At 42.5% G+C, this 22,769-nt stretch overlaps 1 protein-coding gene across 1 annotated transcript; it reads right to left on the reverse strand.

The window, feature by feature from the left end:
• Positions 1-9,032: 9,032 nt before the first annotated feature.
• On the reverse strand, positions 9,033-22,504 carry ZKSCAN2 (zinc finger with KRAB and SCAN domains 2). Its single transcript, NM_001205670.1, has 7 exons — positions 22,100-22,504; positions 20,901-21,087; positions 18,602-18,693; positions 18,146-18,272; positions 14,423-15,106; positions 12,136-12,627; positions 9,033-10,806 (listed from the first exon to the last, which is right to left on the reverse strand). The coding sequence occupies exons 1-7, from the start codon at positions 22,502-22,504 to the stop codon at positions 9,884-9,886; spliced, it is 2,910 nt and encodes a 969-aa protein (NP_001192599.1). The 3' UTR covers positions 9,033-9,883.
• Between the last annotated feature and the right edge of the window lie 265 nt (positions 22,505-22,769).

Consider the following 22,769-nt stretch of genomic DNA (forward strand, 5'->3'; position numbering starts at 1 on the left):
AACTCTCTGAGCCTCAGTTTCCTTAGCAACAGGCATACTGTGAAGATCAAATGAGTTAACACATGAGAAGGACTTACCACAGCACCTTGCATACAGTAAACGTTCAGGAAAATCTTGCTACAATCACCATTAAAAAGGAGGGGATGGGAGGAAATAGCTTGATAAAATCAGAAGCAGCAAGAAGCCCATTCACCACAACTAGAGAAAGCCCGTGCACAGCAGCAAAGACCCAGTGCAGCCAAAAATGAATACATACACATTAAAAAGCAACAAAACAGTTGTATATACATGTATATATATCCACGACTCACACACACATACATGCGTACAGCTAACATTTCCTGAGTGTTTACTGTGTGCTCAGCACTGTGCAGAAGGCGTTCCATGTATTATTTCATTTACTCCTTGCAACAATAATTCTGTGAGGTATGTGGGTTGAAGAGTGTTCCCCCAAAATTCATGTTCACTTGGAACCTCAGAATGTGACCTTACTTGGGGCTTTCCTGGTGGTCCAGTGGTTAAGACTGTGCTTCCACTGCAGTGGGCACAGGTTTGATCCCTGGGGGAGGAATAAGATCCCACATGCCACGTGGTGCAGCCAAAAGATTAAAAAAAAAAAAGTGACCTTATTTGAAAATAAGGGCTTTGCAGACGCAAAGAAAGGTAGCATACTGGATCTGAATGGGCCCTAACTCCCGGGAGAGTGACTTAATAAGAGACAGAAAAGGACATAGAGACACAGGGAAGGCGTATCTGGAAGAAGGATAGAGGCAGAGTTGTGGGGCCGCAAGATAGTAGCTGCTGCTGCTGCTGCTAAGTCGCTTCAGTCGTGTCCAACTCTGTGCGACCCCATAGACGGCAGCCCACCAAGCTCCCCCGTCCCTGGAATTCTCCAGGCAAGAACACTGGAGTGGGTTGCCATTTCCTCCTCCAATGCATGAAAGTGGAAAGTGAAAGTGAAGTCACTCAGTCGTGTCCAACTCTTAGCGACCCCATGGACTGCAGCCCACCAGGCTCTTCCGTCCATGGGATTTTCCAGGCAAGAGTACTGGATGGGGTGCCATTGCCTTCTCCGAAGATAGTAGCAGGGTCACCAAAAAGAGCTATGAGAAGTGAGGAAGGGTTCTTCCCCACAGCCTTTGGAGGGAGTATGGATGGATGGTGCCCTGATTTCAGACTTCTGGTCTCCAGAATGGTGAAGAGGCCTTTCTGCTCTTTTTTATGTCACCAAGGTTGTGGTCATTTTTCATGGTTGTCTCAGGAAGTGAATACAGGTAGCAGTCGTGTCTGACTCTGTGACCCCATGGACTGTAGCCTACCAGGCTCCCGTCCATGGGATTTCCCAGGCAAGAATACTGGAATGGGTAACCCCTCCTTTCTCCGAGGGATCTTCCTGACGCAGGGGGAGATCTCTTGCATTGCAGGTGGATTCTTTACCATCTGAGCCACCAGGGAACTCTTAGTCTTTCCTTTTTTCCAGAGGAACAAATGGAGATTTCAAGAGATGTTACTCAAAGTCACATTGTACATTAGTGGAGCCAAAATTTAAGATCAGGTATATCTGACTTCAGAGTTCATGATCTCTTTTTTTTTTTCCTCTTTCTTATTTTTTTAAATGATGAAAGTATGATGACACATTTACAAGAGACTTGGAAAATACAGAACAAAGTTACATATAGTTTCACTATATATATTACAATTATATTTTAAGTAGATAAATTAAGGTTTTTAGTTGGAATTTCAATATCAAACTCTCAAAAATCAGAGAATGAATATACAGAAAATTAGAAGGATGTAGTAGACCTGAAAAACACAGGGTTCACATGATCTTTGCCATCACATGTTACTGTTGCTGAATAAGGGACAGTACGTCTCCTGCCTCGTCACCTACGTGCCTCTTCCCCCCACAAGGAGAGGGACAGAGGATGTGTATTACAACTCTTCTCACTCCTCAGTTGTAATTGGATTTCAACTCTGGGTCTCCATGTCAATTTCTAGACCATAAGCTCTCAAGAGGAAGAGCGATGCTAATTCCTCTTTGTGACTCCATGTTATCTGGTTTACTGTTTGCTGTATAGAAGGGACTGAGTACTCGTTGACTGAATGAACGGCATAAGCTGATCCTCATGACTTTCAAATTCATTCTGCCGCAGTTCTTCTTCAGTTGCTAAATTCTGTCTGACTCTGCAACCCCATGAACTGCAGCACTTTGGTTCTTCACTGTCTCCCAGTGTTTGCTCAAATTCATGTCCACTGAGTCGGTGGTGCCACCCAACCATCTCATCCTCTGTTGCCCCCTTCTCCTCCTGCCCTTAATCTTTCCCAGCATCAGGGTCTTTTCCAACGAGTTGGCTCTTCCCATCAGGTGGCCAAAATATTGGAGCTTCAACTTCAGCATCAGTCCTTTCAATGAATATTGAGGGTTGATATCCTTTAGATTGACTAGTTTGATCTCCTTGCTGTCTATGGGTGGGACTTTCAAGAGTCTTATTCAGCACCAGTTTAAAAGCATCAATTCTTTGGCACTCAGCCTTCTTTTTGGTCCAGCTCTCACATCTGTACAAGACTACTGGAAAAACCATAACTTTGACTATACGAACCTTTGTGGGTAAAGTGGTGTCTCTGCTTTTTAATATGCTGTCTAGATTTGTCATAGCTTTTCTTCCAAGGAGCAAACGTCTTTTCATTTAGTGGCTACAGTCACTGTCTGCAGTGATTTTGGAGGCCAAGAAAATAAAATCTGCCACTGTTTCCACTTTTCCCCCATCTATTTGCCATGAAGTGATGGGACCAGATGTTATGATCTTAGTTTTCTGAATGTTGAGTTTTAAGCCAGCTTTTTCACTCTCCTCTTTCACCCTCATCAAGAGGCTGTTTAGTTCCTCTTCACTTTCTGCCTTTAGAGTCCATCATCTGCGTATCTGAGGTTGTTGATATTTCTCTCAACAATCTTGATTCCAGCTTGTGATTCATCCAGCCCAGCATTTTGCATGATGTACTCTGTACAGAAGTTAAATAAACAGGGTGACAATGTACAGCCTTGATATACTCCTTTCCCAATTTTAAACCAGTCCATTGTTCCATGTCTGGGTCTAACTGTTGCTTCTTGACCTGCATACAGGTTTGTCAAGGAGACAGGTAAGGTGGTCTGGTATTTCTATCTTTTTAAGAATTTTCCAGTTAGTTGTGATCCACACAGTCAAAGACTTTAGTGTAGTCAGTGAAGCAGAAGTAGATGTTTTTCTAAGTCAAATCCAAAATTGAAACAGATCACCTGTTTACCTCTACCCCACCTCTCATTTTCTCAGGAACAATGAGGTCACAGAATTTGAGGATGCTGGAGCTTGAAACTCTATGACAGCAGTAAAATGCAGTTGCTACGAGTTTGGATTTTAAGAAAGATCCAGGTTTAAATTTCCGAACTTGTCTGAGAACTGCTTGTCTGCTGTATACGTTTGAAGAAAGCATTGAATTTCTCTCAGTCTCAACTTCCTTACCTGTACAATGGAAAACCTCCTTCAGCATGCTTTTGAGAATAAATAAGATGTTTATAAAGCATTAGTACACTGCCTCAAAACTGTAAGTGGACAGTGTGGTGGTTTTTATATTTATGGTCATCTAATCAAAGGTTTTGAAACTTGCAGGTATCAGAATCATGGCAAGGGGGTGGATCTCTGACAAGGAGATTCTGAATGGACTTTGCACCACATGTATTTTCTCAGTTACCTTCACATAAGGACCTTTGGACCTCTTGAGGGGAAAATGTTGGGAACCACTCATGCTGTCCAACCCCTAAATCCAGAGAGGCTAACTAAATAATTTGACTATAATCACACAGTGATCTAAAGGCAGAACTCAATTAGAATCCAGGATTTTGGACACATTCTCTAGTGTTTCTTTCTACTGCAGGAAGCATAAGTACTGCTTCTTTTCCTTCTGCCAGGATTGGCCCGAGTCCTCACATGCTATGTTGTTGAGGGCCTAGTCCTTCTGCCAGGATTGGCCCGAGTCCTCACATGCTATGTTGTTGAGGGGCCTAGTATTATGTTCTTGCATCTTACCCTCGGAAGATTGTCCAAGAACTCTGAGTTTAAGCAATCCAAAAGGGAAGTATGCCAATCTTCTACTTTCATGTCCTAACTTTTTAAAATTAAAAAAAATTATTATTATAGTTGAGGTACAATGTTATGTTAGTTTCAAGCACACAACAAAGTGATTTCAGATATTCTTTTTCAGCATCTTTTCCATTTTAGGTTATTAAAAGATATTGAATATAGTTTCTTGTGCTACACAGTAGGCTGTTGTTATCTATCTTACATTTAGTGTATATCTGTTAATCCCAAACTCCTAATTTACCCCTCCTTACACCCTTTCCTTTTGGTAATCCTGTTTTCTGTGTCTGTGAGTTTGTTTTGGAAATAAATTCATTTGTATCAGTTTTTTTAGATTCCACATATAAGTTATACCACCTATTTGATTTTGGTTTACTTCATATGATAATCTCTAGGTTGCCACAAATGGCATTATTTCGTCCTTTTTTATGGCTAATATTCCATTGCATAAATAGACCACATCTGCTTTACCCATCCCTCTTTCCATGATCTTCAGGTCCTAACGCCCTACTGTGCGCCCTCTGCGGCTGCCATTCGTCTGTCTACCACATGGGGCTGTTGGCAGCGGTCCTCAGAGACGGCACGTTCTTCGGCTGAGTCATGCTTGTCTCGGCTGGGGTGATCTCTAGCAAGAGGGGTCGCGAGCACACCTGCCTGTCCCACGGCTCCATGTGCATGTACCCAACCAATTCCTAAGGCCGGCCTTCCAAGCCTGCTCCCCGTCGCCTCTACTCCCACACTGCCACGGCATCTACCACCTCAGAGCAGGGTAGGCAGTTTGCCAGTCTTGGGCCCCAAACCACTGCCTCCTTTCCAAATCCCTGCACCCATCATGGGGTTTGGAGGTTGTGATTAGCTGTGTTCCTTTTGGTGTTTGAAACACAAAGGATTCATTCTTCTTCCTTTGAAATCTAATTGTCTTAACTGGTACTTGTAGGAATTGAACATTTGTAGCCTTAAGATAGATCTTTTTTCCCCTTAGAGATTTAAAAAAAATGTATCTTGGCTGCACTTGGTCTTTGTTGCTGCACATGAGCTGTCTCTAGTCATGGTGAGTGGAGGCTGCTCTCTTCAGTTGCAGTGCACAGGTTCTCATTGTGGTGACTTCTGATGTTGCAGAGCACAGGCTCTAGGGTGCGTGGGCTTAGTTGTCCCATGGCAGGTGGGATCTTTCCAAAGATCAAACTAGTGTCTCCTGCATTGCAAGGTGGATTCTTAACCACTGGACCATCAAAGAATGCTTCCCATACCCGCTACCTCCTGATGCCTGAGATTTAAAATCTCTCATCTAACTAACTCTGTGAGTCAGTTCACAGACCTAAACCTCCATAGAGAAATGGAAGATCAGATAATCTTGTGGAAGAACTCTAACATGAATATTCTGAGCCTTTGTTTCCTCCAAAAAGGTCACGGTCATTTGCTCAAGGAAAGTACAGAAAATGTACAGGGACTCTCAGGTACTGACCCTGAGCAGTTATCACTCTCGAGAACCTTGGGTGGGTGCTATTGCAGTCGGCTGCTTATAAGGTCTAGACGGGAGAGATTCTTTGTCTGGAATCCACCTCATATTTAGGTGAGCTGGCTCGAAATTCACCCTGCAGTTCTTCTCAGTTTCTAAGAGTATAGTTGGAAAAACATCCTCAACAAGTGGCAAAATCTCTACATTGACTCTGTTACCTATGGAGTTGGAGCTGCTATGGGAAGGAGGGCTAAGTGGAAGCCACTGGAACTCTTTAAGTCAAACAGTGAAGCAAAAGCAGCACTGTGTCTGGGGGAATCACGTTGACTGATTCCACCAGGATAGGCTGAGTGAGTGCCCCACCGAGCATACACCCAGTGTGCGCCTCTACTAATCTCATCTAGTAGGCTAACCTACTCTGGAATTAGAGCCAAGCATCTTCTACGACAGTGGCAGTGATGGCTGTCACAGGACTGCTGCAGGGGAATAGCTGTGGGCTCACACGAGACCCAGGGCAGAACAGTGGACCGGAAAAGAGACTGAGATTCTCCATAGCTGTGAGAATCAGCTTTTATTACCTTTGAGTAAGTTCTCTTTTTCCTTAATGAAGACAGCCTTCAAATTATAGCAAAAACCAATGCGAGTCATTTATTTAGACATTTATTTCACATACAAGTTTTCAAGAAGACATCTAAGTGAACATTCACACAAAACAATGAGTGGACATACATTTATACTAGGAATGCATTCAGAGGTAAGGGCTTAGCATTGCACTTGGGGTGTCCCCGGCTCCCTCAGAGTTGAGGCTTGTCTGTCATGGGGCACCAGGGTCCCCAAATTGGCTTTCTTCACTGCAGCTACCTGCCACGGTCTGTCGCCTGCTGTTGAACATGAGTGATTTGTCCCTTCTCCTCACTGAGCATGCTCCTAGACTGCTCACAGCAACCTCTTGCTGAAGTACGGGATGGACTCATGGAATGGATTCAGTATGGCCTGAACGCTGCCTGCGGTGGCAAGCCAGGGTGGCGGCCTGGTCTTATAACTTCTCTCTTCTGATGCCCCACAGCCTCATAGGAGCTGGAGTGGTCTTGGCAATCATGCTCAACTTCTCTTCAGATAAGGAACTCAGGCCCAGAGAGAGACTGGTTTGTCCAACAACACTCAGAAAGTGGTAGTGACAAGAATGAAACCTGTCTTACAGCTTCTGGTCTAATGCTTATTCTAGGTGGCAGGCTGCCCTGAGCTGTTTTAAGCATACTGTGAAGTTTTCCTCTTAAAAAAAAAAAAAATGTTTCCTTCCAGATGAATAAAGTAGGTTGTATGTGTAATAAAAATGCCAGTAAGAATTAGGGTGTTTGTGGGAGTAACACAGTAAGCGCAGGCAGGGATACAGCCAGGCTCCAAAGGGTCTTGGTTAAGAAGTCAGAGAATAAAATGACTACTTACGTACACTTAAAAAAAATAGGATATGGGGTACAAAGATATAAGACAGGATTAAGTAAATACATGTTTAAGTGGTTGGCTGAGGTGACTTAAAAGTTCTGTTTTTGTAAGTTTCTTTGTTCCAGCAGCCAGAACAAAGAAAGAATAGTAGTAAGTTGCTTAAAAAAAAAAAAAAAAGTCACAGTGTTTGTAAGGTAACATTGTTTTTGCTTTAGGATCAGAGCTTTCCCTGCTACTGAAACTTAGGGGAAAAACTTGTATGGATTGTCATGAAGGCAATGTTATGTGATATGAGACACAGTAATCAGAGTGTGACTTCACTTTTGACTTTCATGTCCACCTGAAAAAAGACAAAATACAAACAGCCTTGGTCTAAGATGGTGGGCAGGACTGTCTCCTTCTATAGAAGCAAAGTTCATTCAGTTAATTTAATACAAGTCCAAATGCCCACTTACAACTGAGAATAGGTAAGGGGACCCAAATTCCACCTCGGCATGATCCCAGACATGACAGACAGAATTGGATTATTCCACCTGGAGAAGGAATGGTTCCTGAGCCTTTCTGGCCACTGGGGAAGTTTAAGAGACGGAGGTAGAGAATATGATTTTAGGCATTGAGAAAAACTCTTCTGCAAGAGAAGGTGGCTCTTTCATTAATGAACAAATAATGTTCCATAACGGACATGAATGTAATTGGCATTATCTTTTGCTGCAATAGTTCGTTCACCATGTTGCACGTTTCTTGAGCACAGACACCAAGCCTTTTTTCATTTCTATATCCCTCACTGTGCCTAGGAACATAGCCTTACACATAACCGTGCTTAATTAATACTTATAGTAAATCATCTACTTTCCTGAATCATGCTTTGATATAATGATCAACCCTGGGTACCTATTACTAAGTGGTGACTCTATTAATGTGCATCTTCTCTAGAGCAGTGATTCCAGAACATCTACACAATACAAGCACACACCCACGGGCACCACACACACCTCTCTGTGCTGGGCACACTAGTGACGTGAAACTTCACTTAACTATTAGGGATTTATAATTTGGACAACGCAGCGGAAATCAACCTAGTGAGATGTGAACAATCGTAACGCTCCTAACGCATGTCAGAAAGAAACATTTATCAACGTTTACCTGAGTCACCTGCCTTCCAACAGGCCACAGCCTATTCTGACACCATAGGTTGGATTTCCTTCCTTCCTGCCTATATCCTCCTTGGTACCTTCTTGGATAAGTTTCAGAAAATTCAAACATACTCAGATGTCTTCTAATAAGACAGCATCTGACAAAGGAAAGGAGAAAAGTGAAAAAATGATCTACACACAGCCTTGACTCTGGTTATTTTTCCACTAAACTTGTGACTTCTCCTTTCCCAAAGCAAAGTCCCCTGAGGTCACGGTCATCTTAAGGGTATAAATGCCACTGGTCGCATCCCGAAGTAACAGCTTTGGATGACAAATCCCAGGTGTTTATCTGCAACATCCGTAAGTGAACTATCTCCCCATCTGAACCCTTCCTTCAGTAGTTATTGGGTCAGTGCTGGGGGGTGTCAAGGAGACTTTTCAGACCAACAGGTTAAGTGTGGAAAACAGAAAGTGTTCTGGGCTGGAAGTGTAAGAAAGTATTTCCACCTTCACTCAGTGAGCTGTAGAGTTGTACAAATTACTTGGCTCTACAGAGAGGTTTATGACCACATGAACAAGAGCTGGCCTCAAAAAAAGACAACGGTATACTTAACAAACTGCCCTGGGGTGCTGGTCTGGACCAAGGCGACTACCTGATCTAAAGCAGGGTTAAGGAGTCCAACTGGTCTTTGAAATAGTGAATGTTTCAGGTCTCTAACTCACTTCTTCCCTGGCTCCTCAGAGTTTTAAAAAACTATCTAAAATTATATAACATTATATCTAAATGTGGGGTTGGGAGGCAGAAAATTTGCCACCTATCAGTCATATTCTAGATAAAAACCAGAGCAGTTGCACATTCAGAACTGGAAAGTGTCTGAATTCCACTTTAATGAGACACACCAGGAGCATGCATGCTACTCAGTCTGAGGAAGGCATGGTAGTTCAGAAGAGTCAGACAAGGGCACCCAGAACAATGAAGAGGTAAGTATAGGACTTACAAGAAACAGTAAAGGGAATTGCATTACTCCTGGGCTGGAGAGGCAACAGCCAAGGGCATGTCAGTCTTCAGGTACAGAGAGGGTTAGTCTACAAAGGACAATGGGTGATCAGTTGTGCCCTGTCTCTATGGAGGGCAGGGCATTGTTTCAGTGACAATACAGAAACACTACCCGAGCTCTTTAGATCAACTTCTTGACACAAAAAAGGTACACTGCAACAGACTCCTGAAGGGAACGAAAAAATCTTCAATCTCCTTTTGTGAATACCTTCAAACCCAAGACAGATCCAATGTGGTTCTTATCAGGCTCCCGAAATTTCTACCCAAACAGGAAACTGTGATTGAGTTGCATCCGGGATCACACATGGCAGATAATGAAAACGACTTTGAACATTTTTCATCTCCTTGGCAACAACTCTCCCCTGCGCTGAAGGATTCTGGATGTTGCTGGGTTTAGTGATCCCATGGCAGTGGCCTCGACATACTGAAGAGAATTTCCCTCTGCATTCAGACCCTGTATCTTCTTTACTTTATTAAAGGGAAAAGGTTGAGACACATAGGAGAGGAACAGACTAATCAAGTAAGAGGCAGAGGTGAGAACAGGATCCTAGCCTTTAGCTTATTTATATTCTCAAGCTTATCTTGGCAATGACTCTTTCTAGCTAAGAAAAGACTGCTTCCAAGAGTGAGATCAGGGTAAAATGGCTAAGGGGATGTTTAGGAAGAGAAGAGCTCATCATCATAAAGTCTGCCTGAAGTCATCAGTCTTGCCCTTGAGGGGGTTCTCCGGGGAGCAGAATGCTGGCGGGGGCGGCAGCAGCTTTTCTCTTACGTGAACCTCCCGATGTTTGGTGAGCACAGAACTCTTGCTGAAACGTCTGCCACACTGGCTGCACCCGTAGGGCTTCTCCCCGCTGTGCACTCGCCGGTGCTCACGAAATCGCGTGCAGTTATTGAAACTTTTCTCACAGTCCACACACTTGTAGGGATTCTCGCCGGTGTGGACTCTCCGGTGGGCGCTGAAGTGCGAACTGTTGGTGAAGCTCCTCCCGCAGTCTCCGCACTGGTAGGGCTTCTCTCCAGTGTGGGTTCTCTGGTGTATAATGAGACTTGAGCTCTGGCTGAAGCATTTCCCACACTCTCCACATCTGTAGGGTTTCTCTCCTGTGTGAATTCTCTGGTGGGCACCAAAGTTGGAGGAGTCGTTAAAGCTTTTCCCGCAGTCGAGACATTTGAAAGGTTTTTCTCCCGTGTGGATTCTTTGGTGTCGGACTAGACTCCTGCTTCTACCGAAGCACTTCCCACAGACACTACACTTAGAAGGGTTTTCCTTCTGGTGGGTCATGCGGCACATGAGACGCGCACTCCTTCCAAAGCTTTCTCCGTATCTGAGGAGCCGGAAGGGCCTCTTCCCCACAAGAGGCCTCTGATGCACTACGGCTTTCCCCAAATCTCGAGGCTGAGGCATCAGTTTTCCCTGTCGGATTCCGTGAAGGTTTTCCCACTGTCCTCCTGAGACACAATCTCTTTTACAATATTTACCTGGATCAACATTCTGGGAAACGACCCTTTTAGACTTTTCTATGAATGCCCTATGCTGCTCCATGTCCTTACAGATCACCTGTGTTGCATCTTCCTTGATACTACTTTCAATTTCAAAATCTGAAAAAAAGAAGACAATAAAAATTTCAGACCAGTTCTGGGTTAATATAAATAATACAGCTGACAGTCCCGGTACCTTAAGGCCTCTGTGTGCTTCACTGACCTCAGGCAAGGGGGACTCTTTTCTGACTCACTGGGCCTTACTTTCTTTCAGTCCCATGGACAGCCATCAGTGAATCCACTGACTTACGTGAGAAGCCCTAATCACGTCATCTTTGGAAGTGTTCTGATTGGGTCCATCTGGGCCTTGGAGGAAGTTACAGCCTAGCAGTTGGCTTACACAGAGCCTGGTAATTTGGTGACAGGTCTGGAGCTCATCTTAAAATACAAGGTTCACCAGAGATGGTACAGAAGGACTTTGTTTCCAAAGTTATCAACTCAGCAGTTCCAGAATCAACAATTTCATCTTGCTTACTACAAATTCTCATAAAAATACCACCAAAGAGCATGTGTGTGAACTCTCTTTTCAAACGTTTGTTTTGAATCAGCATAGAGTATAGGAAGGAAAATAATGACAGGTAAGGCTAAAAAGACAAGCTCAGATTAAGGATGGCTGTGGAAGCTTAACACAAGTCTAATGAGGAAAACTGGTTTGGGGACTTTTACAATAGTTTAGGCAAGAGACAGAGAAATGTTAAACTAGTGGTTATGGCAACTAAAGAGGGGGCAGATGCAAATTCCCCAACAGTTGAGAAAATATGTCATCTGCCTGGATGTAAACAAAAGAGAAGGCATCAAAAAACATCCCTAGCTTTCCAGGTCGGATGTGCTATGGGAGGGCACCAGGAAGAGCCACAGTGTGGGAAGGAAGGTGTTGATATTCCTTTTGAAACTTTTAAGGCTGGGCTGCTGGTGAGATGCCTGTGAGGGCATCCAGTGGTTGGTGGGACACCCGCAGGTGGAGCTCAAAACCAGAATAAAGTCTTTCTGTCTCTGCCTTTTTCTTGTGCATATCACACATAACAGAAATTTCTGCTCTGAGCTTACCAACATGTCTCCTTGACCTGAGTTTTTCTCACATATAATTCCAAGTTCTTCCCAACAGTATTTCTAGGAGATATAAAACATTATCTGCCCCCGACACACAAAAACCAAGGCTGAGATCCCAAAGACTAAATCACGAAAATGTAAGCTCTGCCCTTGAACAGAAGCACCATGAGTACAGGGACTCTTGTTTTATTCACTGCTACTTTACTCTTCTCCTCAAATGGCACAGGACACACAAATACTGTTTAATGAACATACATGCACATGTGATGTGCCAGCTCTCCTAATTTGTCAGTAATCCCACTGATTCCTCCTTTACCCCAGAGCCCCAATGATCCTTACCACTTGGGCTTTGCAGTAAACATGGAGGTCCCTGGAATTCTGGTTCTTGCATGATTTCCTCCTCACTCATTCTCTCACTGCCAGAGTCTTCAACAAGCACCTCCTGGGAGTCCTCCTCAGGTTCCCAGACTGTAGGTTCCTGGGGTTCAATTTCCATGTCCTCTCTTTCTTGAACTGAGGGTGACGGGGCTTCTTCTGGGGAGCTGGTGGGAGCAGCAGATGCCCGAGAGTTAATCAGAGCATCCATCTCCTTGTAGAATGCGCAGGACTCTAGCACGTGACCATTTTTCACTTTGCGGTAGCTCTTCTGAAGGCTTTTGAACTTGGTCCGGCATTGTTCCGGAGTTCGGAGGAAGCCACACTCTCGCAACTGCTCAGCCACGGCCCCATACAACTTGCTCTTCCGATGACAGGCTTGCAGTGCTTCGTAAAACCGAGTCTCATGGAGTATGTCAAGGAAAGTCTTGGTTTCCTCGTAGCCCCAGTGCACACCTGCCATTCAAGGATAAAGTTCAAAGATACAAGGTGTCTGCAGCCATTCAAGGGTAAAGTTCAAAGATATAAGTTGTCTGTAGCCTTCATACATTACAAAATCTAAGAAGTACAGGAAAACAAATCCCATTCCCTGGAACAATGATATGTCTTGGAATAAGGTTTGCAAGAAAGGAGAGGATCTGTATAAAAATTCTATAATATTATATTGAAAGACATAAAAGAATTAGAAAGAATGGAGAGATACTATACTTCTGGGTAGGAAGACTCAAACTGTACAGATATCAATTCTTGAATCTATTTAGTAAAAAAACCCAAAAGGATTTTAAAGTTGATATACTGATCTCAAAGTTTATCTGGCAGAATAAAAATGCAGCCCCTAAATCTGCCATTGCTATGGTTATTAAGGACTCAGCTGCCTGCCTTTTAAAAATTTTTAGGAATAATGGACTAAGACACCCAACAGCATGAGAGTTGCTATCACCTCTTTAACCCATCTTCTTTGAAGAGCAGAACTATATCCAGAGTAGTTTTTGATGTTACTGAGTCCTCTACTTCAAGAGATGAAATGATCTATAAGACAAGCAGATGTCCTGCTTTTATAGCAGAATTAAAGTTTTAAGAGTATATTTGAATATAGTTAAACATGCTTTTGGGGTGTTGTAATCTGTAGTAGGAAATCTTTTCTATCCTCTGCCTCACTGGTTCCCTTCAGTCTCACTGGATTCCCAAATTTGAAACTGTCTGAGCCTCATGTTTATGGATCTCCAGAATGGTGATTACCTGTACATGTGTAATACATTTTCCCATCTTTTTCCTGAGATTTGTTTCTTTTGAATACGTACAATAATGGTTACAGTCTCAGCTCTTCTAGTCTGGTTTATTTTTCCGTTCTATCTAAGAAACTATCATTTTTTTCATAAGGTGGTACTAATAACTGTGACATCAGGCAATGTTCTATTGCATTTTAGCATCTGCAGAATGCCTTCATCCATATTATTTCATTTAACACTAACAACTATGCTTATAATTTAAGCCGTATTTTAAAGACAGAAAATTGAGTTCTAAGTAGTTATATGGTAAGTCAACTGTCATACAATGATTGTCAACTGGTGGTTTAGTTCTGCATTTCCCAGTCCCCAAATTTCAACACCATTCTTTTGCATAATATCTTTTTCTATCCTTTTAATTTTAATGTCTCTGTGTTTTTATATTAAAGATGTATCTCTTGTAAATACAGGTTTTTAAAAATATATCTGAAAAACCTGTCCTTTAAATTTATAATTAATGACATGTGGATACACATCTACCATCCTGTTTTTATTCTTTCCATTTGTTGCATTTACTTCGTATTCCTTTTTCTCTTTCTTCTTTCAGAATTTCATTTTTTTCAATTCTTTTTTTGTTGGTGACACATTCTTTTACTGGCTGTCCTTGATAATGGGTCCCTGACTTTTATAATCTAACACAACTGACTGCACTATAACAATTCTCAGATAATGTTAGATCCTTAGTACCCCTGGACTCCATTTATTTTCCTTCCACAGACTCCAAATACTCAAAATCCATGCTGTGCTCTAACCTGAAAAAGAATCCTTCATGGCTGTTACTCAGACTGCACTGGGGGCAGCAACGAACACCTAGGAGCACTTTCAGTTATGTGGCCAATCACAGTGATGAGTGGCAAGGTGTGTGTGTCAGAACTCCCTGCGTTTGGTCACTTCTGGGGGTCTTATCCTTTTTCCATAAGACCACATCATCCATTCTCATACCAGAATAAAAGTGCCATTCTTACCACTCAGGTTTTGAAATATGACAGGGGCACCATGAAGCTCAGGCTTCCGGATAAACTCAATGCCCATTTCATCACCATCAGACTCCTCTGCAGCTTCTTCCTCCTCCACCAAATTGATCTGTTCTTTAGCACTGATGCCAATTCTCTTCAGTCTGGGGAGAGACAGAATCTCCTTTGGCTTATCCATGGATGAAGCATGAGCGGAAGGATTCAACAAAGCGTCCATGTCCTCAAAGAAGGCACAGGGTTCTAGCACATGGCCGTTTCTCACTTTTCGGTAACTCTTCTGCAGACTTTTGAACTTGGTCCGACACTGTTCTGGTGTTCGGAGGAAGCCACATTCTCGTAACCATTCAGCCACAGCACCATATACCTGGCTGTTTCGGGGACAAGCCTGAAGTGTTTCATAAAAGCGAGACTCTTTGAGAATTGCAAGAAAAGTCTTAGTTTCCTCATAACTCCAATGCACGCCTGCTATTTTTTCATCTTCCAGACCCCACTGCTGCTGTTCTCTCCATGTTTTCCCTGCATTCCTTGCAGGGATCTGAATAGCATGAACTGACTTTTCCTTGATGTAGTTGCTTTGCAGGACAGTCCTCTTATTAGAGGACTGCAGACTTATGGTCCATGGCTCCTTTCTTGGCTCCAGCCGGGCTATCTTGTTAGCTGCAGACACTGTACTTCCTACAGTGAGACAAACACATTTCAGGCTAGAGAGATCATGACTGCATGCCCCAAGGTCCTGCTTAGCATGCTCTCCTGGACCACTTGTTCACAGCTATCCTTTAAAGATCTTGTCCAGTTGGTATTTTTTCTAAAGTCTTCCTCAACCATGACAGTGCACACTAGATTCTTGCATGAGTTATTCTGCACAATCACCTACTAACTTACACTACCATTTCACATCTCATGCATGTACCACTTCCTTCCCCAGCTAGTTCTTAAAGGAAAATCTTTAGGGGTAAGAAACACTTATTACCTTTGACTGTCTCTCAAGTATCTAACATTGTTAGATTCACAGCATGCTCCTATGAACTGGTGTTTGTTACTTATAAAGTGTGCTTACAGCTGTTCCCTGTATCTCCTCACTCCCTCACTCAACACACACACACACACACACACACACACACACACACACACACTGGGGCTGTGGGAGGTGAGAAGTCATGAAGTTTTGGAAACACTCTAACAAAATTAATGGGAAAGAGATGCAATAATAGGAAAGCAACTTGAATTTTTTACCTTATAGTACTGTGGAGATCAAAATGTCTTAAATTTGAATCCTAGCTCCAAAACTTAACTTTACTTTTTGACAAGGGGAAGTTTCTTAATCTCTCTGAGCCTCAGTTTCCTAGGGAATAATATCATCTATCCAAAGGTCTGTGTGTGCATGCTCAGTTGCATCTGACTCTTTGTGACCCCGCTGACTGTAGCCCGCTAGGCTCCTTTGTCCATGGGATTTCCCAGGCAAGAATACTGTAATAGGTTGTCATTTCCTCCTCCAGGGCATCTTTCTGACCCAGGACTGAACCCATGTCTCCTGTGGCATTGGCAGGCAGATTCTTTACCACTGAGCCACCTGGGAATCCCAACAAGGTGCTAGTAATATTAAATAAGTGATCATCTATAACTTGTCTAATGTCTAATAGGTATGTAATAACATTTAGTTTTCCTCTATAAAAAACACACACAAGAGCTTCATGGAATTTTCCTAGAGAGTGAAGTGAAAGTCACTCATTCGTGTCCAACTTTTTGTGACCCCATGGACTATACAATCCATGGAATTCTCCAGGCCAGTATACAGAGTGGGTAGCCTTTCCCTTCTCCAACGGATCTTCCCAACCGAGGGATCGAACCCAGGTCTCCCGCATTGCAGGCAGATTCTTTACCAGCTGAAGCACAAGGGAAGCCCAAGAATACTGGAGTGGATAGCCTAGCCCTTCTCCAGGGGATCTTCCCGAACCAGGAACAAACCGGGGTCTCCTGCATTGTAGGCAGATTCTTTGCCAACTGAGCTATCAAGGAAGCCCCTCCTAGAGAAGCAGCATTAAATCAAATCCTTGCTGAAAGAACTCTGGGGCTGAGGATCTGTTCTTCATTTTCATATGAGAGAAGGGCATGGACAATGGAAGTTCAAACATCTACAAGGACTAGGCAGTCTGGAGTGAGAGCCCTGGCCGTTCAGCACAAGTTCCTCCACTTTGCTCTGGTCACCTGCTGCAGTGTGAGAATGTGCCTGATGGTAGGTTTTTTAAGAGATGCTGGAAATCCAGATTTATGAACAAATTTTAAGTTACAACTCTGGGCAAGGCCCAAATAAATTTTCAGGCTAGATTTATGAGCCTTTAGTTTACAGTCTAAGATAAAACACTGTGCCAGGTGTCCCTGAGCCTTTCCATATATAATTATTACACATGGAATCACTGGGCTACAGCTAAAGGTGCAGAGTATGGTCTCTAACCCACTCACGGCAGCTTTCACCAAGGCCTCTAATCCATCATTTTACTAGGTCTGCATGCTGTGCGATCCAAGGCAACACTAGGAAACACCTATCGTGTGGGCAACTTGCCACGTGGGTACCTTTCACTGGTCTCTGTAACTACTCAGTAGCAATGACTACTGAGATAACCACACCAGTCTTTGAAGGATGAATGGTCAGCAATGAGGCACGGATGCCCTAAGTGAAAGTTAAAATCAAGGGTCCTGTGTTTTGGGAAGAGTGCTTTGTTACTGGTGTGTCATTGGTATCATCTTAAATTGGCAATTTTTTCCAAGTGCTTTAATTGCTTTCTGATCACAAACAACTGTTGGCTTATCTTCATTCATTCAGTTTGACATGGCCCATTCTGTAATCTCTATACTTTAGTGTCTACATGTATTGTCAAACAGAAATTTCTGTGATGAAGTTCTATAACTATGCTGTCCAGTACAGTCACTGAATAACTTAAATATGGCTACCGCCACTGAGAAACTGAATTTTAAACTTCATTTGATTTTAATTTATTTTATAAATTTAAATAGCCACAGGTAGCTAGTGGCTACTCTATTAAACAGCACAGGTCTGTAGTATCTATAGTGTGTATTGTACACATTTTAGGCCTTTAATTCTATTCATAAGTAATCTTTGACTTGCAGCTTACATATGAATGAAGCATATTTATCCCTGCCGTTAAAGCAGATGATACAGTTCTTCAAAAGTCTGCTTGTAAAATTACACTTAACAAGTGGTTATGTGTGCTTGTAAAAATGTGTGCTATTTAAATAATTCACAAGGGTATTATATTTAAATCACTTTTTTTCTTCCATTTATAAGATTTCCATCCATTCAATGAATATTTGCTGGGCACCACCCACAGACAGGCTCTGTGCACAATGTTGGGGTTACTGTATGTTAAACAAAAACAAATCCTAAAAATACCTTGTGATTTGATAGAGTTTTTAGTCTAGTGGATGTAGGTGAGTTTTATATTTAAATAACATGACAATCATCTATAAACCTCTCTAATGTTTTAATCACTAAATTATAAGAATATGCATAAATCTATAATATAAATTGGAAGAAAGGAATGAGTGAGGTAAGAGAACATGGTATGCTAGAGCACAGAAATGACTAGAAAACCCATGGTCCTTAAAATAACATTTTTATAACTATTTTACTATCAGCAGAAGTGAATACACTAGAAATCCTCACATCTTTTATTTGAAAAGGGATAGAATCCTTACCCAGGGAGACCATGTTCCCAACACTCTCCTTTCTAATATCCCGGTAGAGGTCTTTGTGAGCAGGAATCTGATGCACACTCTTTTTGTAGGAAAAACCTCTTGCCATGTGGACATCTTTCACTGGTCCCTGTAACACACTAAGAGTAATGACTACCAAGATAACCACACAGGTTCTGAAGGATGAATGATCATGGATGAAGGATAGGAAAGCCCTAGATAAAAACTGAAATCAAAGAACCAAGTATACATTATGTGCCAAATGAAGCGAAGGTACTATAAAGAATCATAAGAGAAAGGATCCAGCAAGGAGTCTGATTACTCAGAAGGCTGCGTGCAGTCTTTTCTGGAAAAGGAGTAATGGGGGAAAAGTCTCTTGGAGTGGGTACAGAGGTTTGAAGAAATCATTGTTACTGAATATCCTAGGAAGTTAGGCCAGAGAGAACTGTTACAATTTACCTGGGACCGGACAGGAACTGGAGTGGCTGTTACTTCCTGATCTATGGTGTTCCATTCATTAGCAGGAGAAGGAACCCAGGGAGAAGGCCGAGCTGTAAGAAGAAAAGAAACTATTAGTGCTGTGGGCTCTGGCCCTTTTACTCATCTGCTTCTCCTTTTATGGATGGGCATGTATAAAAAAACCAACAAAATCGGTCATTTTCTCAATGAGTTCAGAACAATGCTCCAAACCATGAGCAGGGCTCACAAATGCAGATGCTTTTAGAAAGTAAGCAGGTAAAGTACATCATGAAAGGGGGGAGGTGAGGACTGTGGGGAACTGGAGAGCACAGGTCCAGTGTTCGGTTCTGGGTGATGCCTCCCTGTTAAAGACTATGGCCCTGCCATAGCCAGAGCTTCTAATGTTTTTCAAGATAAGTCAGAAAGCTGGATTTTTATGTACAATCTCAAGTCTTAAACCTTGAGAACTACAGACAAACAAAACCTCCATCCCCAAACTCTTTGAGAAACAAGTTTGACTTGGCACATGAGTTACCAGTTTGCAATCTCTAGCATAAATTCATCCCCTCTGAGTACATATTATCCTTATAAAGTTAACAAATATAGACACACAGTACTGAATATTACAGGCAAACGTGCCCCCAGAAAGGTGGAAGGAAAATAAATAAACTTATATAGTATAAGACAATCTGTAGTCTAACTTCTGCCCTAGCACTATCTAGGAAAACTTCAAAAATAAATGTTACTGTGGCCAAGAACTCAGAAGCTTGCTTTACTACTTTCTACGAAACCAAATGGAACCAATTCCTTGGAAACATATTATTTCCTTTGGCACACCTGGTTGAAATCCTATGTCATCTTTTAGAAGGCATTCACCTTTCTGAGATACTTATCCCTCAAATTTCCTGTCCTCCATACCTCCAGTAAGAACCTCCACAGACAAACTTTCCCACTTTAGGAACTCCTTATCATCCTGGAATAGCAAAACCCAGAAATACCATACATTTACCAGGTAAAGTAACTGACAGCATCTAATCCTTGTGAACACGGGAACTTTGATGTTGATGAACAAACACTGAAGAATCCAGAAACCATTAATATTTGCAAAGCATTTTATCATAACATGAATTTCAGGACAGATAAGGAGGTGATGCCTGTAGCAGTGAATCTTGCCTCTTGATGAGGGATTGTGTAAATCAGATAGACTTGAAAGTTTAAAAATAACTATGCCATTGCGGGAGAAAGGAAACTAACATTTATTGAGCACTATTATGCATTGACTTTTTTTTTTCTTTTTTTTATGACGCTTCTTTTAATCTATGCTAAAATCTTACTATCTTCCTTTTAGAGATGACAGAATGGAAAGTTCAAGAAGTTTAGCAACTTGACCAAGGTCACACAGATAAAGAATGGCTGAATTAGGTTTTGACCCAGATTTTCTGCTTCTAAAGCCTAATCTCTTAATCTCTATGCATTAATACAGAGGTTAATTAATATTACTTGCTCAGATCACAAAGAAAGAAGGGCAGAGAAAGGATATAAACCCATGCTTTTTTATACTGTGCTCTAGGTCCAGTGGTCTTTCCACTCTTAAGCCTGATACTACGCTGCAGGGGGTGGGGAGGATGGGTCTTCATTTCCTTGTATCTGACTTGATTTATTTATGTCCAGGGCACACATGAACATCAGTGGTCCCTTCTCTGCGAAGTCTTATCCCTCTCACATGTCACTTCTGTGATACCTTTGTGAGTCACTTTTGAAAATAAATCTCATTACCTCTTCCAATCTTTCAAGGTGTTTATAGCCAGCTAAGAAACCATATACATGCAGGACTAAAACCCACAAGCTGATTGCAGAATGCAGACTCTTAAATAACATTAGGAGACCTTAAGGCCAGTCTGGACAATTTAAACTTTCTCAAATTTCATCTTAAGATCCCTTTTACTTGGACTTCCCTGGTGACTCAGTCGGTAAAGAATCTGCCTAAAATGTGGGAGACCTGGGTTCGATCCCTGGCCTGGAAAGATTCCCCGGAGGAGGGCATGGCAACCCACTCCAGTATTCTTGCCGAGAGAATTGCCATGGACAGAGGAGCCTCGTGGGCTACAGTCTATGGGGTCGCAAAGAGTCGTCACCCATATTCCCAACTCTTGAAACTAATGAAGTCCTTCTCCCCAAATATTCAATTTATTTTCAAGTATGTATCGAGAGGGCCCTACAGTGAACAAGTCAGAATGTTAGGGCTACAAAACAAATCTGCCACGGTCTCTGCATAGGGCATGCACTACGTTCTTCTTACCATTTTTGGGTAAGGGTCGAAGCTCTCTCTTTTGGTTCGGCTGCTCCTGGCGTCCTGAGTGGAGGCTTTCAGCTTCCTCTTGAGACATCACTCTGGGTTGGGGCTCCACTGGCTGTGGCTGAAAGTCTGCCACCTCCCAGGCTGCTCCAAGGGGGGCTTGCTTCTCCGAATGCACAGGACTGCTAACCTGGGTAATAAAGTCAATGCCATAATGGAAAAAGGGAGGAAAAGAGGGCCAGATCAGGGCCAAATTCCCCCATGAAAGATATCAAAGAAGGATAGAAGATGTGAAAAGGAGTGAAAATTTCATTCCATTCCCAATGGGACCTCTGAGGACATCGGGTCCATTGTGCTATCCAAAAAGTCTAGGCAGAAGGGAACCGGAGAGGGGGAATATACAGAGAGGGAAAGTCTGTTAAGAGTAAAATACAGAGCCTCCTTGTTATCAGAATACTGAGTATTCTGATACTATTAGGTTCACAGAGAAGTGAAAGTTCTCAGAACACTAATTCACTAGTGAAATGAAAACTTAGAAAATTAATCTTGACATTGAGTGTCTATTTCTGACCAGCACAGCAACTTGCTAATAGACAGGTCTTTACATAAATGCAAATCCCTTGGCAGGTGAAAGTGCAAATCTTGCAGGATTTCATGAGGTTAGGGAAAGGGCTGTTGAAAAACAATTAGACGAGCATGCAAAGTCACTGACAATAAGGATCAGAGATTAAAATGGAGAAGGGTGACAAGGATGATGACACTGACGGCACTTCAGAAGACTGGACTGGAATATTAAAGGATTACAGGAAGCCCTGGGATAACTGATGAAGTCCTTTCTTTTTTAAAAAAATTTTTTATTTTGAGAGAGATCAAAACAGCCCTCTTTAGGAGCAAGCTGCAGAAGTCAAATCCTATGAAGCATAATGTATTGTTCTCTCAAAATTTTGGGGAAACATTATGCAAAGATTTAAAACAAATACTCAGATGCATAATCTTTAGTGTCATTTGCAAGATAATAGTTCAACCAAAGCTTTCTTCCTATTTGATATGAAATTCTGATCCCTTTTAGGTAGATCTCCTTTAAAGGTCTTTCATTACTATTTATCCTTCTGTAATTTGCATTTTCTGCAATGCATCTCTTGTCCACTTTCCTTTCCACCCTCTCCTTGCTAAACATAAAAATTTGGAAAAGCCTCTCTCACCTGCTGTCTTAGTCCTCCAGTCTCTTTCTCCAAATGTATAACCAGGGCCACCGCCTCCTCTCCACTTTCCGGACACTGTTTCTGTGCCCACAGCTGAATCTTCTCCGGTAAAATGGTGAGGAACTGCTCAATCACCAGCAGCTCCAGGATCTGTTCCTTGGAACGCATTTCTGGCTTCAGCCACCGGCAGCAAAGTTCCCAGAGTTTACTGAAAGCTTCATGGGGTCCAGTCACATCCTCATAACAGAATTGTCTGAAGCATCTGCGAAAGGTCTCGGACTCAGAGCTATCCGATCCTTCCAGAGTGGGCTCTGATATCCACTCGGGCTCCTTTTCCACCTTCATTATGAGGCATCCTTCAACCTCCAGGGGCGCGTCGGTCTGAGGGTCCAGGGATGCAGCCATGCTCTAACCCGGTCAACCTCACGTCTGATTCGAAGGTGACTCAAAGAAGTCAAACCTCCGAGAGCCGCCTAATGGTTTTGGAAGTATGGGAAAGAAGGGAGGTGAAAACAGCAGTGTCAGCAGGAACAGGGTACCCTAAGCTGATTGCTCAAATCTATCCTAGGCCCTTGAAAAGGTGAACTTGTACTTTAAGGTCCAAAAACTCGGCCTCTTCTCGCCACAATATATGTCCCCGCGATGTAGTTTTTCAAGATTCATCTTTTAG

The sequence above is a fragment of the Bos taurus genome, chromosome 25 (genome assembly GCF_002263795.3).
Source record: "Bos taurus isolate L1 Dominette 01449 registration number 42190680 breed Hereford chromosome 25, ARS-UCD2.0, whole genome shotgun sequence".
NCBI classification, from domain to species: Eukaryota; Metazoa; Chordata; class Mammalia; order Artiodactyla; family Bovidae; genus Bos; species Bos taurus.

Bases quoted from the DNA above. Each gene is read 5' to 3' on its own strand.
- ZKSCAN2 (NM_001205670.1), bottom strand. From the start codon at position 22,504: ATGGCTGCATCCCTGGACCCTCAGACCGACGCGCCCCTGGAGGTTGAA. The intron at 18,694-20,900 runs GTAAGAAGAACG...TTCTTCTTACAG, and splicing joins TCGACCCTTACCCAAAAATG to CTCGGCCTTCTCCCTGGGTT. The intron at 15,107-18,145 runs GTAAGGATTCTA...GTCTCACTGTAG, and splicing joins TGGGAACATGGTCTCCCTGG to GAAGTACAGTGTCTGCAGCT.